General features: G+C 37.7%; 1 protein-coding gene across 1 annotated transcript in view; it reads left to right on the forward strand.

The window, feature by feature from the left end:
• AGPS (alkylglycerone phosphate synthase) overlaps nt 1-15,500 on the forward strand; it is a gene marked incomplete at its 5' end in the record, with an annotated part of 53,098 nt that overhangs the window by 9,117 nt on the left and 28,481 nt on the right. The window contains 8 exon segments of the mRNA XM_054069823.1: nt 1,854-1,943; nt 5,696-5,717; nt 5,719-5,755; nt 5,758-5,786; nt 9,935-10,055; nt 10,135-10,209; nt 11,790-11,861; nt 13,684-13,763. Coding sequence (XP_053925798.1) covers nt 1,854-1,943; nt 5,696-5,717; nt 5,719-5,755; nt 5,758-5,786; nt 9,935-10,055; nt 10,135-10,209; nt 11,790-11,861; nt 13,684-13,763 — 526 coding nt within the window.

Here is a 15,500-nt window from a genome sequence, read left to right on the forward strand (position 1 = left end):
CAATGCTTGACAAAGAAGTAATTTTTCCTAATATCCAGTCTAAACCTCCCCTGGCGTAACTTGAGGCCATTTTCTTTCATCCCATCTCTTACCTGGGAGGAGAGACCAGCACCCACCTCGCTACAGCCTCCTTTCATGTAGTTATAGAGTGTGATAAAGTCTTCTCTCGGGCTCCTTTTCTACAAACTGAGCAACCCCAGTTCACTCATCTGCTCCGCATAAGACTTGTACTCCAGACCCTTCACTGGTGTCTTTGCCTGTGCTTCAGCAGCTCAATGTCTGTCTTGTAGTGAGTGGGCCATAACTGAATTTGAGGTGCTGCCTCTCCAGAAATGGCATAGGTCTGGAGGCCTCTGCCTGCCCAGCTCAGTGACCGGAAGCCTCAGGAGCACTGGTTCAGCTGGTGGGCTGGGGGCCACCCGCCTGTCCCCCTGGCCTGGGCATGCTGCCACCTTTTAAGCTTCTGCCTGATTTGTAGGCATCGCAGTGGTTATTTGAGGACTTAATATAATGCCTTGTGCTGTGACCTGAAGGGGCTCTGCCCATTCTCTCCTTGATTATTCCATAGCCAGTTTTCTAGAAAAATGCAGAAAATGCTTGTACTTGTTGAACAAATATTTTGCTGTAGAAATCCTTATTGCATTGAGTCAAACTAGTGCTTCAGTGCTGGGCATTGTAATGAAAGTTAAATATCTAAATTCATTAAACCTAGTCACTGTTTTCAGCTCCTATTGTCACTGTTTCCATGGTAACTCATTTCTTTTACGTTTTTACCTTCATGCAATGTAGTTTTTTGTGTATATATGTGAATGTATATATAAAGTATGTATTAAAAGACATTAAGTGAGCTTTGCTTTATAACGTTTCATACACTTCAGTAGTGATTTTTCTGGCTTTTAAGTTAAAAGGCAAGAAAGAACTGGTCACTTCCTAGTATTTCTGGCTAAAATATTCCATATTTCTGTCAAAGACTAAAGTGAAGTTTAGTGAGCTTGGTATTTTCTTGAAGCCAATGTACTGAATAGGAAATGTGTTCTGTAAAATGAGACAGTTCAAGTATAAATCTAGAGGTGAGTCAACATCAGGTTGTAAAGCCAGAGTCAAACTAAGTGTTCCTGAGTCTGTCTTTGCTATTATATATTTTCTGTGAAAGGGGCAGGAAAGAAGAAGGAGATCCCGTGCTTTGGTGTGATTGTACTTGAGGTATTTCAGTTTTGTCGATTGTATTTTGTCAGTTGTGGGTTTGGTTTTTTTTTGTATTCTCCTTCTTATATGACCTCAGAGCACGCCACCATTCAGGTTACATTTGGTATGTTATTCCTGCAGTTCTTAGGGGGTTTTTTTAACTTTCCTAAATGCGTTTTTCAATTCAAATGCGTCTCTGGGAGTGCCTCATCAAGTGAATGTTAAGAATGCTATGGGATTACAGTAGTGATGTCAAACAACTAAAATTTAAAATTATTATTCTTTGTCAAGATAATAATGTTAAATGTTTCTTTCATTCTGGAAATATTTAGCTGTTACCCATGTTAGTATTTATATATAGATATAAAAGAAGCATCTTTCAAATATTGCTCTTGCCAATTTGAGAATATCGCCGTACAGTGTAGGTTGACTTCAGCTTGTTGTTTTATAAAGCATATTGTCTTTCAGGTTTTAGGATTTAATCTGGAGGAGGAATGGTTGAGACTGCAGAATGGCTTTTTGCTCTATTAAGCTATGCACTTTTGATATGCATTTGATTTCTTGAATTACTATCTGATTAAGGCATTTTTCCAAAGCCATATAACTGCAAGTCATTTCAACCTCACAATATGCTAACTTTCTCACTTACATATTTTTCTCCCTTTAAGGCAAGAACTTCTGAAGTGGAATGGATGGGGATATAATGACTCCAAATTCATCTTCAATAAGAAGGGTCAAGCCGAATTCACAGGAAAAAGGTAAGCTGAAAATTTATATATCTGAGTATCTTATTTAGTGATTTTTTGAAAGATTTAAAAACCCACTCTCTTCAGTAATCCAAAGAAAGGCAAAAAAATTGCTATATCTTATAGAATAATTTGTTTAGTTATCCTGCATTTAACAGGCTTAGTGATTCTATACACAGTAGTCTAATGTATAATAAAGTATATCTCTGTGACTTATTGAAACATTTATTAAAAGTATTATAAAGACAAGTTGAATGTGAGTTTTCTCTGTAACTCTCTATACTCTACATTAAATTTGCCTTGGAGAATGGAATCAGACTGAGAATCTGCACTGTTTCTAAAGCTTTAGATAACATGCAGCTCAGTGCAGTTTTTGTTAGTTTCAAGAACCATTGAGCATCAACAAGTTGTCAACAACTTCCAATTTGTATTTTAGGTTTCTTAAATACTGTCCATTTGAGCTACTTTATCTTCTGAGCTTAAAATTAAAAATATGCTCCTCAGTTTTCATTCTGTAGTGGCAACACTTTTGATTTTATTACTGCTAGCTGTTTGTAAAACAAACTTGGGTTTTGTTTGAGAAATATATTGGGCAATGTATGGGGAAGAGAAGTTGGTAATACGTACTGTCTTCAGAAAAATTCCTTCTTGGTATTTGAGTTTCGTTGTAAAACTCATATAAGCTAGCTTAAGTCGATAGCTGTAAAAAACTAATAGGATGTTGAGTACTTTAATCCTTAATTTCTTAATTTTCAAACCAAGATTAAAATGCAGAGCCTTGATTTAGGCGCTTGAATCACTGTGTAATATTCAGGGAGAGCTAGATATTCTCTCCTCTGCCAGGATTCTGATCTTGTCACTTTGTCACTGTCTTTCATCTGATATCTTTAATTTATCTGGGGTAGATTATGCTGCACAGAAAAGTTAGGTGTGTGCTTTGAAGGAAAAAACAAAAAGCTGCACTGGATTATTTTTTGGGGGGGGGAGGAAGCATTGAGGCTGCTATTGACTGAGTACCAGTCACTGTTCTTAGAATGGGAGAATTGTGTTGTTTTCCCCCCGAGCTGTATTATCTCTCCAACTGATAGATAATGTAAGAAAATGCCCTGTTGGGTGACACTAGTGTAGTCTCTATGGAATAGTTGATAGAGGCAAAAGGAAAGTGTTTGAAATGAAGATGGGAGAAAAGGTATCTTCAAAGATGATGTACATGCCTCATCCATTTAGTATCCACTTACAGATCTGTTATGCATGCATTTGTCAAGTCTGCTGATACTGTCTACCTCGACAGTATCTCATGGCAGCAAGTTCCAGGTTGCTGTTGTGTAGAGTACTTGTGTTTTAAACCAAGTGTCCCTTTACTGGTTTGCTATGATTAGGTAAACAGTAGTTCTTCCGGTGTATCTTCTGCTTTGTTGATTGTATAGGACTTAATCAGACCCTCTCTTCCACATCTCTCTGTGCTGAGTCCTGGGGCCCTTTAGTCTCTGCTTCTCAGGACCCTTGGTCTTTACAGTTGCTGTTCTCTGAACCTTCTCTAGCTATACTGCATCTTTTTGGAGATACCAGGACAAAATTGCATGAAGCACTCAAGGTGTGGCTGCACCAGAGTTCTACAGCAAAAAGAGAACTGGTCTTTCTTATACCTGCCTGGTCTGTAACACTGCTGGCTGCTGTTGTATGTTGTCACTGAAGATGCCATGATCTTTCCTGTACTGACTACTGGTCTGATTCTGCAAAATGTGCAAGTAATGCTTTTCTTCTCCCCTGAAATTATTTACATCTTCCATCTTCATTTGTCTGCTCAGGTTTTTTAAGGTCGTGAGTTCCTTCCTACCAGTATAGTATCTGTCTTCCCAAAAGAGCTTAACATTGTCCACCTGGTTGGAGAGTCCACTGATGAATCCAGGTCACTGATGAAGACGTGATGTAAAACTAGTCCCAGTACCAGTGTGTGACGGTGATCAAAAAGCCTTGCCCTTTGCTTCTTATCTTAGCCTCTTCTTATCCTTCACCATGTAGAAGGACCTTTCCCTCAGTACTGTAGCAATGTATTTTCTTAAATAACTTTTGGAGTGAGCAACTATTGAAGTATAAAGGAATTTCATGTTTGTTGTGTCACCTTTATTCAAGTTCTGTTTTCACACACTGATAGAACACCAAGGGCTAGTGAAACACTATTTTCCGTTATGGAAGTCATATTGACTTTCCCAACAGACCACGCTTTTCCGTGCATCAAATGATCTTTTATTATTGACTCTTCCATCTCACCAGGGATAAATGTTACTTGCTAGTCTAAACAACTAAACCTGGTTTTGGGGTGGAGGGGGAGGTCTTCTGAGGAGCTTCTTGCACCATCAGCATATGTACTGAACTTGCTTACTGAGCAATCGTGCTTTGCATTCGGTGCAGTAAACTCACTAATTCCCTCTGTGCTATGACTCCTGTCTGTCTATGTCTTGACTTAAAAGTTGTCGGGTTTTTTTGATAACTTTAGTTTGAGCTTTGAATAAGCGATTATGGTTACCCTTGCAAGCTAGCCCTAGTAATATGTTTGCAATTCCCAAGAAGTATATCTGGAGAAGGAAAAACACACTAAGCTGACTTGAATCACTCTGTACCTTTGTTGCAAACTCCTGATGCAAATGCTATTAAACTTCCATTGCTTGTTGCATTTCTCTCTTAATAGAATTCACTTAATTGTTTCATGTGGCTATGATGATATGATAACAGCCTGCCACAGGAAGAATAGCTGAATTTTGTCTTCCAGGCTGAAGAATCTAGCTTTGAGTTGAGATATGGTTGTAGCCCTATACCTCTAGCGGTTTAGAGTAGGGTCTCTTTGCAGTTGAAGAACTGGAACGTATTTGACATGAGGGAAACAAAAGGAAATTGATTCTTTCTGCTTAATAGGTGATGAAGTTGTAGAGTTGGTTGCAGCAGCTTTGAGGGACAGGGTCATAACTGGGTAAAGAGTGAGTGAATAATCTTAGACCCATGAGGCATAATGCAGTGGCCCAGGTGCAAACTATAGTAAGGATTCTCAGCTGCTGAAAGCTCTTCATAGTCATAAAGGTCCTTTTTCTCCATGGAGAATGCTTGTGTATAAATAGACATGCACAAGGTATGTAAACCTATACAATTAATAGCAATAGTTTCTACTTGTTTAAATGTCCCCAGCCTTATTTGTTTTCACGTGTGGTACACATGTTCACAAACAACTCCTCTGACCGTTGTCTGTAAGTCTTCATCTGTCATATGGCTGAGCTCCTGCCAAAGAGATTGCGGTAGAAATAAATTTTTATTGCTTGCTAGATTCTGATGTCTTCTGTTGATGAGGGAAGAATCTTTAACACTGTCTTTCTTCAGAACATGTTATGTGTACAGAGCTGTGTTTGTGTCTGTAACTGGCATGTAATACTGTGACACCGCTGTTCTGCATTACTGGAAGGGAGAGACCTTTGTTATAAAGTAAATATGGGGTGGGATACTGCCCACAATTCCAAAGATCATTGAAGGAACATACTACCTAAGATGTTGACAATGTTATTTGCAATTTATTTGATTTTTGGTGAAAGTGCAGAATACAATGAATATGTGCAGTTGCATGCAAACTAAATGTTTAGTAAGCTTTGGCAGTCTTGTAAGTAAAGGAAATTTTATTTAAAACTTATCTGTTTGTTCATACATAGAATTGAAAGAAGTGTATCTGACATACAGTCTTTTTAATTTAAAATGAACCTATGTGATATTGACTTTTCGAGGTACAGATTAGGTGGTATGGTTATTACCAACTTTTAAAGAATGGATAGAAAAAACCTTTGGAGCAGTCTGGAGCACAAAACTACCTCTAGAGTAAGTAATAGCTGAACTAGTTACTCTGAACATTAGTTCTTGGCGATAATCAAGACCACATTGTTAAAGATGATTCAGCTGTTGTCCTGAAGGTCCTTTGCATGTGATTTAAATATAGGTGTGTTGATACCTCAGAGTTTTTGAAAGAAAGTGTTCTACATGAGACATTTAATGGCAACAACTTGTGTCCCAGATTAACTGGTAGTACTTTTGTGGGAATGAAGGTCTCCACACAGGAAGAGGCTTTTTTTGTCAGTGTTATGTAGGTTGCTTTTCAAGGTTGTTGAGAGTGTTAGCCTAGAGGAAATTGTTTATGCAACTTCAATGTTGTTCATGATAACAAAGACCAGAAGATACAATAAAGTTGTGTGATTGTTTCAGTGTATTTAGTGATAACCAAGTTCGTATTTGACCAGTAAATTTTATTTTCCGTGTGCTGAAAACTGCGTACTTGGGAAATGCTCCAAGATTGAATGGAATGTTTTCAGAAAAAACACCACATTTGGAATGTTCTGGGTTTGTGAAGCATCCATGTTTTGTCTTTGAAGAAAAGTAACTCACATCAGACTCGGGAGACCTTGACTCCGTTCTAAGAATTCCTGAGTGGAGTATAGCTGCTTAAGCAGTGTGGAAGCATGCTGTGCTTGTACAGTGACTATAGCAGCCCTGCTTTGGTAACAGTTTTATCATTTCTTGAGTTCAATATTGTCCATTTTTTTCTGAAGTAGGTAATCTCATACAGTCTGAAAACATGAACATTTCTTCCATCTTCTGTTAACCAGGACATTTTTTCATCTGCTATGATTTGCATCTGCCAATAAATTTGGAAAAAATTCTCTTGATGGTCTTTCCTTGACCATGGTTTGGATCTTTAGTAGCTGCTTTAATTTCCTGTGACGAGAGGTCCCAAGAGACATTGTTCCTTTCTACATATAGAGGGAATATAGAACAAAGTAATTGGAGGACATGGATGGATTCTTCAATAGTATCTTGATACAGCAGCATGTATTGCAAAAACAGCTCTTTGGCTAGCTTGCCAGCAGTGTTGAATGCTTTCCTGTCCACAGTGTGCCCCTCTGCTTCTGTTCTTGTGATCTGAAACAGGCTAAGTATCTTAGCATAGTATAGGACTCTTTGGAGTCTCCAGTATGTATCTGCTGACTTCTCAGAGCTATTCTTAACCTGCTACTGCAGGTCCCCCACTTGAATTTTCTTTTGTCATAGTTCCTAGTTTTATATTGCAAGTTGTCATGCTGGATTGGGATTTCACCTTCTATCATCAGAGCACGGAGGAACTCTAGTATAGGAACAGCAGGAGGAGCAGGGATCTATTGTCCTGTGTCTGTCTTCCCTTCCTGCCTCTCTTTTATAAGATTGGAGGATTGCCTGTTTGCATGTAATCATTCCATTATATGGCAAAACACTAATTTTTCAGACTTGAAGATGAAAACTAAAGGATTAAAATACTCATGGAAGAGAGATAAAAACCAAGATACTTAAAATCATCTGCAAAAGAATTGTTATAGCTTTTAAGAGTTTATATCCCACTTATGGAAAACAAAGATCTTCAAGGACTTGATGTTCAACTTGAAATGATAAGAAATAGTTCTGTCTGTGGAAATGCATGAAGAAAAAGGTTTAAAAATAGAAAATGTAAGCATAGCTAGTGGGGAATGTTTTTGGGTTTTGTTGGGTTTTTTTTAAATTGCTTTAAATATCTTTATTTGGCACCAACTTATTTGTTTTCTATGTTTCTGTCAGAGCTCTGCTCTTTAGTTAGCGAACAGCACTGTGTGGATATGTGTAATAGCAGGATAGTAAGAGCTAAGAGCAGCGATCCAAACCTGACTTCCTCTGCTTATTGTGACCTGGCCTTGAATCAATGTATATTTCAGTAGTGGCATACTTCCCGCCTAATCAACACTTAATCTCAGCTTCTCTGTTAGTAGGTGACTATGTTGGGAGGGAAAAGCCTTTTCCTCAGCTGTGAAACACCTTATTTCAAGAAGTATATTATCCTTAAAGCAAGTCAGAACAGCCTATATCCTCTTCTAGATGTCAGATCATTGTTAAAACTTTTATTTTCATTAGGTCATATCTCATATGAAGACTCCAAAACAAACGCTTGGCTATTGTCTTGAACCTCTAAATGTTGTTAGCTATCAGTTATGAACACCTCTCATGCAGATATTGCTTTTCTGCGTTGTCCTGTTCACCAAGTTCACTTAGTTTCTGCATAACCTTAACATAGTTTCTTGTAGGGTGGATGCTGGTAGGCAAGTTCATCACCATGGATCTTTAACTACCTGGAAACTTTCACATTTCCCTTTCTTTGGCTTTCAGTACTTTGAGTCTCAAACCCATTTGTGACAGACTCCCATCTCATCACAGCAGCAGACTTTTAGCTTGGTAACTGATGCTATTCTCTAAGCTTTCATCTTAAGACATATGTTGGTGAAAAGTATCAGCTATTCTGGAGGTTATGTAGAGCAAAGACAGGCAGAACTCCATTCCAGGAAGTGAACTTGGATGGCTGGGTATATTCTTTTGTAGCACACTGAAGCTTCAGAAGGTGAAAGGAAAGTGAATTCAGTTTGCTGCTTTTAATTTTACTTGTCAAGAAGCATAGGCTAGGCTTGTTGGATGAATGGGCTGAGTTTCTTTGGCTATGTGGAATATTTTGCATAAAATCATTTTTTGTGGTAGGGCTGTAAAGGAAGCTCTTCCTGGCATCATTAAGCAGCCATAGTCTTTCCTGATAGCTTTATGACAAAATTGCAGCAACATTCTTCTATTTGAGTGATGTTAGTTAATTTGCCAGCAAGGTTTTCATGACAAATGTTAGAGAGCATTTTGCTCCATTTTAACTAATTTTTGCACAACTTTTTAGAGTGTATTTGAAATAAAAGATGAGGTACTGAAAATGTTTCAGTTCTCCTGTTCTTGGACCTGGAGGACTTTGAGAACTAAAAATAAGATCCTTGACCAACTTTTCCTTTCAAAATAGGAGAAGTCTGGAAGGAAGTTTAGTCAGAAGACAAGCTTTATATCTAATTAAGGAAATCCTTAATTAGAGGCCATTTGTAATAGAATGCATATTCCTTTATGGAGGTTACCCATGGCAAACTGAGTTTTTGTTCCATTTTTAAGGAGGGAGAAAGAGCGTGTTGGTTTTTTTGAACCTTCACAGCACTTAAAAGCATTATACTTAACGTCTACAAAATTTTAATTTTTTTTGAACTGAACCTGTAAAGAATCCTCGTTCTATAAGTGGGTTTAAAAGTCACCATGTGAACTATGTTTTTATGTTCCTGATATCTATGTGGACTTAAGAAAATTAAGTGGCTAGTTTTGCAGTTTGAGAAGCCTTAGAGTACAAGACATCTTTTCTAAGAAACTGGAAGAATGGATTGTTAGAAAACCTTAAACAGGAGTTCTCCCTTCTGAGTAGCAGAACCTTGATTCAAGGCTTGTTGGTAAGCCAAAATGTCTGGTGTAGCTTCTTTGAAAGAAAAACTTTTCTCCAAAGTGTTGATCAGGACTTTCTGGAAACACCTGCATGTTAGTGACCGAACATGAATATTATGAAGTCTAAGATCTGCTTAAAGTATGCTGGTTATGTTACATCAGTCAGACCTAGTTTTGCCTTGCTTTGGCATTCTCATTAAGCTTTGGTCTGAGGTGGATTTGACTTCCAGTACAGGACAGGAGGAGGGGAAGTGAGCTCATAGAAACAGAACTGTAAGTAGAGGAATTTGCAGAGCAGGTAGTTGCTTTAGTAGGTATTCCACTGTAATGGAGAAGGTATTTATATTCAAAAAAGGAATTCTGTCTTTCAGTCTGTACCTCTTTATCAACAGGAGACCCTCTAGTTTGTTTCAGGCAGCTGTTTTCCTTGGGCTTTGAAGTCTTTAAATTTTGTGCACTCATAAGCTGGTGCATTTCTCTGAATTTCTCAGGAGGAAAAAGGGTAAGAATGTGCTACGGAAATGAAACTGGGATCAGTAATTGAAAAAGGACTTCTCTATATCTGATTCTTAAAATAGTTGTGTTTGGGAGTCAGTGTTGACCTGTTCTGATTGCTTCTGTTGTACAGAAATGCTGTAAGAGTGAACCGATCTTTAATGAACTTATTTTCTTGTTTGCAGACATCCTTAAATGTTAATGATGTACCTCCATCTGTTGTAAATGAAGAATTTCTTCAGGATCTTAGAGCCACTAAAATCTCATATTCACAGGATGCAGAAGATAGGATATTCAGAGCTCATGGTAAGAGAACTTCATTTACGTAACTGCTGCTTTCGATGCTTCCTTGTTTGTATGTGTTAACTTATTGTTTGTGTTTCAGGTCACTGCCTGCATGAGATATTTGTACTCAGGGAAGGAATGTTTAAGCGAATTCCTGATATAGTTGTATGGCCTGGTAAGCCTTAATTGTCTTTATTCTTCCTTCTGATAGGCCACTATTTATTAAACTCCTATGCTTTCTTGTTGTGGGGAAGCTGTCTCTTGGTTTGCTGACTTCAGTTGTTTTTACAGAAACAGAATTAATTTTTCATGAATGGTAATCATGATTGTTTAGCATCCAGTTTCCAGGTTCTGCGTGTGAAATCCCATCACTTTGTGGAGAAGTCAAATTTATTATTAAACGTAACTGAAGTTTCTATTGACACTGAATTAATGACTTAAGTAACCACAGTGTAATTTGAACTTGTATGTTCACCAAGAATAGTTGTCTGTTGGTGATAGAGAGAAAGTAAAATGTTTGTATTAAAGAACTTTGTTGTACTTTAATAAAATTAACACCTCTAACTCCTGTCAGAACACTTGAGAAACGATCATTGACTTGAAGAAAGAACAGTGCAATCTGAGGGTAGGCTTAGGCCAGTTTTGAATAGAGTTATAACTAATGCTGTTGTATATATGTCGCAGAAAATATGCTTGCTTCTGTGTAGTAGAAGGATACAAATACTTAAACTGATATGACTTTTTGCACACTCGTGGATTTTCTACTTGTTTATCTGTCACTAGGAGCTGCTTTCCATGTGCCATTCTTCAGTAGCTAACCAAAAAGTCATTTCATCTAAGTACCTGTCAATTTCTGTTCATCTGTATGAATCCAACTCTTCCCTTGCCTTTTATATCTTTCTGATATTTCAGTAGCTGAACTGCATTGGAACCCCCCAGAATTCTAATAAGAACTTAGTCCTGGCTCAGTGTTGCTTTCTTTATTTACGGTGAATAAGATGCATCTCATTTCTCAAGGACAGGTGCTGACACTGCAGCACTGGTGACTGTGAGCAGCACTTGCCACAGTGTTGTTTTGTGCAGCTCCAAAAAGCAACCAAAATTAAATGATTGACTACCTTTGTTAAAAGTTGATTTGCATGGCAAGAGCTAAGTAGCCAGAGTTTGTGAGCCTTTTTATTTAGTCCTGCTCATTCTCTGCTACTTGCATAAATGCATGTACTTGCTGTATTTGATCTTTTATTTGATCCTTTTCCTTGTCTGTGTGCAAGTGTTTGTCTGGTCAAAGGAGGAAGCAGAATGCATTCTGAAAAAGTAAAAGTCACCAGTGACTTTTTTTTCAGCCAGGAAGAGAAAGATACATTGTTCAGCTCTCAGAAGAGCCTCACTTAAAATAAATTCAAAAGCCTGTTTTCGTAAAAGCTTTAAACTTGTTTTGACCTCCAAGATACCTACATTCATTTTTAAGTTTGATGGCCTGTCTTTCCTTGAGAATTTGCAGGAGGTCTCAATCTGTGAGTAGAGAAGTCATCTAAGGATGTAGTTAGTTCTTCAAATGTAGGATTGTTTCAGGTCTAAACTTTACTCCAGAACTGATACTTCTGAGCCCATCTCTTTAGTGCACAGAGGTGCACATAGTGTCATCCTTGCTTGTGTCATAAAAGGAACTATTATTCAAACTGCAATGTTTAGTACAATGGACAAATAACAGTACTGAACTCAAATCCTGCTTTTTTCGGTTTTGACTTTTTTCAGTTTGCCATGAAGATGTAGTTAAAATTGTGGAATTAGCCTGCAAACACAATCTCTGCATAATACCATTTGGTGGTAAGTGTTATGAAATCTCAAATCTGTTTAACGCTACTAGTGAAAATGCATTCTACTTGAATTCAATGTTGATATATCATCTTAGTAATAAATTGTATGAATAATTCAATAGATTGTTTTAGCAGTGTTGTAAGCATGGTGTTAATTTTTATGATCTTGCAGTATAAAAAGCTGCTGCATTCAATATAGTGGAAGTCATTAGAAGTACATCAACACCTTGAATGTTGAATGTGCAAGAGAATTGATTATATGAAGCTGAAATCTACCTCTGTGACTTGGTAGTCTTTTAGGAAACAAGAGATTCAAATACCTGTGCTAAAGGTATCATGTTTTTGGACATGTTACTTATGCTCTGTTCCCACAAACGTGTATAAATTAGGGGGGCTTTGTTGGACAGTTGGAGCTCTTAGATCCATAGAGGATTATGGACAAGACACAGTACTGCAAGATCATTAACGATAATTCTGATGAATCAGTTTGCAAGTTAGAGTAGGCTCCTGTGGCAAGGGTCTTTCAGGAAATCTTGCAGGTCCGGAGTACAGGTAAAGGCCTGTTTTATCAGCATCCTCAGCCTAAAGAATTTCTGAAAGACTTCAGGTTTTTAGTTGTGGATGCTTTTTCCTCTAAGCCTGCTGAAGTAGGGTGGTGAGCTACCTTGTTTTAACTTAGAGCTCAGGAAACATAGGATGTTGGCTTTCATGAGCTCATTCCATGAGAAGCTTGTTGTCTCAAACTCTATCGCGGGATAAATCTGTGTGTTTTACTCGATACTTGCTTACGCTGTAGTTGTATAGCCCCTGTAGGAAGGACACTTGCTATTTGAGAAGATGGGCATGTCACTTGAACATAATACCAAACTGATGAAGCTGGTTTCTCCCTAAAACACTTTCACCCTTGCCAGATACATCTGGAGAGGTGCAAGACTGCCACAAGTCACCTTTGGTACCAGTAAATTGGTATAGCTGAAAGCAGCAAAATTCACTATCTCTGGTTCACTGACCAGGATACAGAAAGATCTTCGGATTGTTTTTGGGGTGCTTTTATATTGAACTGTGGTCAGATTCTGGGAGTCACTTGGTTGTCGTCTAAGGAAAATGCCACCTTTCCCATAACTGGAAACAAAATTGACAGGCTTTACTGCTCTTGGAGAGTGTTTTATTAGTTGTCACTGTCTCTGTGCTTGCCATTGGCTGTTCTTCTGGTAGCTTGTGGATCTCTTCAGCATCCTGGTCTCTTCCTGTGATTTTTTGTAGTCTTTGAGAACTAAAAGGCTTCTTGGATGCTAACGTGTGACGTCCTTTAAAGATAAATTGGAAACCTCCAGAGAAGTTTGACATTTAGTGTTATCCATATTTTATGGTTATAGCCTTTCAGTTTCTTGCTTTCAGTTAAGTATTGCATTCCTATGTTAGGTAGACTTCTTAAACCAACTTTCTAGATAGAAGTGTAGCAGCTTCCATAGTCATCTTAAAAGAATACATAGAAGCCATACCTATATCTATTTCTTGGATGCCTTTGTTATTTCTTATCCTTCTTTTCTTTAAAACTCTATTCTGGACTTAACAGGAACAACAGAGGTGATCACAGAATTTTATGGTTTGTTATCGAGTGCTATTAGAGCATTTTCAGCTTTAATGTTGGCATGATTTTGTGAAACCAGTTTGGGAGAAGGGTCAATCTTAACTGTTTGAGGCTAGTGATTAGCTTTTTAACTTCAGTGATCTTGCTTTATTCAGTTCAATATCGGAAAGGAAGAGAGGGATTGTATTTGAAGAAAAGCTGTCTGAGAATTTTATGATCAGTGTCCCTCCCATATTTGCAGGAGGGACAAGTGTCTCTAGTGCCCTTGAATGTCCTGAAGAAGAAAAAAGAACAATTATCTCGCTGGATACGTCACAAATGGTATGTCTCTCTTAGTGTGGGTTGGGTTTGGTTTGTTTGTTTTTTAATAGTTCTGTTGTTTTGAATGGTGATCACTAGAGAATGAACACTTTCTTAGCAAGACTAACATAGGTATTGAAGTATTAATCTGTACCATGCATGATTAAATTGAACTGTTTCATTTTAAGAAATATTTTAGTGTTGTTAGTCCTGTACTGCTTCATATGACCTGTATTTATGCAATAAGGAAGAAAAAAAATCACTGTTAAGTCTTCTTGTAGCAGCTTTAAGTGAAAATCAGAGGAAGCTACTGTTCTTCTGTGCTGGAAACTATGTGAGGTTAAATGAAAGGCTCAGAGGAAGCTGTTTGTCCTTGCAGATTTCACTAGTTTTTGCAGACTTGCAGCAAAGGTTGTTAAGGTGACCTAATATCTATAAATCAACTTGAAAGATCAAGTTGAAGAAAAAAGCTAGGATTTTGTGAGATAACATCTTGAGAATGTGAAGTTCATAGCTTTATGGCAGTTTAGAGATGAAGTCCTGTAAAATTTAGTTTTCATCTTTACATTATGAAGGAGCTTTATACTTGTAAAATGATAGTTTTATGACTACATAGTAATGAGGTGCTTTAGAAACAGCTTTATCTTTGATATAAGGCTCTACTGACTCTGAGCACCTGCTGAGCTTAAGTCCTTTAGCCTTGAAGGTGAGACCTGGGGTTTGGCTCCATTTTTTCTGCTCAGTCAGTGGTGCTTCAGTTAAACTTGCTTCTCAGTGTGTCTGGCTATAAAGTCATCTCTTCTGCAACTCTGGCAGTCGCGTATTGAAGGAAGCTTTTCGAGTATGTATAGGGAGAGAAATCCAAAGACTACAGTACTGACTCAGGCCTGTGTTTGAACTCGGTGATTCATAGCCCACAGGTTTGACTTCTGGCTATTTTAGGAGTGGGAAAAGAATGTGGTTAATTCTTACTATCGTTTTTTGTCAGCTGGATATGTAAGTATACACAAAGTCAGAAATTAGACCATTTTTGTAGATCTGTAATTACTCTGCTAGCCAGTTCTTGTAATCATTAATGAGGAAGGAAAATAAGGAAATTAAGGTGAAAAGCATTGTCAGAGTTAACTGCTCCAAGACACAGGTTTTATGATTGTTAAAATAGTAAACTTTAGCCAAATGCTTCATGGGTATCTTCATCTCATGTGTAGGGTTTACGTATGCATTTCAAGTCAGTTAAGCAGTTTTTTGAAACTGAAGGTGTCTGAAAGGAGATGAAATAATAGCTGACTTTGAATAATTACCTACCTTAGATGTTGTGAGGGGAGACAGTTGCTCTAAAGTATAGCTTCGGTTGGATTACAAGGTGCCCACGTTTTTATCACTTGAAAAATCAGGGCCAAGGGAAGTTAAAGCTGTTTTACAATATTCATATACAAAATTATAGAAGCACACCAGAAGCGTACTTGAGAATGAAGAGTGGAAGCTGAAGCTTCTGTGTCATCCTTACTGTAAACAAAGCTTAAACCATATTTAAGTTTCTCCTTCGTGTGGATTGTCCTCATTGCCAGTTGTGCGTAGTGCACTATGTAAGTTGTAGTGTTTACTACTTTTCCCATTTAGTAGATTGTACTGATGGGACAGCCTCACGAGACAAAATCCTTCTAAGTATCTTGAATTTCTGAAGTGCATGCATACTCTGACATCCTGTAGTATATTTTTATATACTTCTATAGTATATAGCTGTACTTCTAGCTCACT

This window comes from Cuculus canorus, chromosome 6 (assembly GCF_017976375.1).
Source record: "Cuculus canorus isolate bCucCan1 chromosome 6, bCucCan1.pri, whole genome shotgun sequence".
NCBI classification, from domain to species: Eukaryota; Metazoa; Chordata; class Aves; order Cuculiformes; family Cuculidae; genus Cuculus; species Cuculus canorus.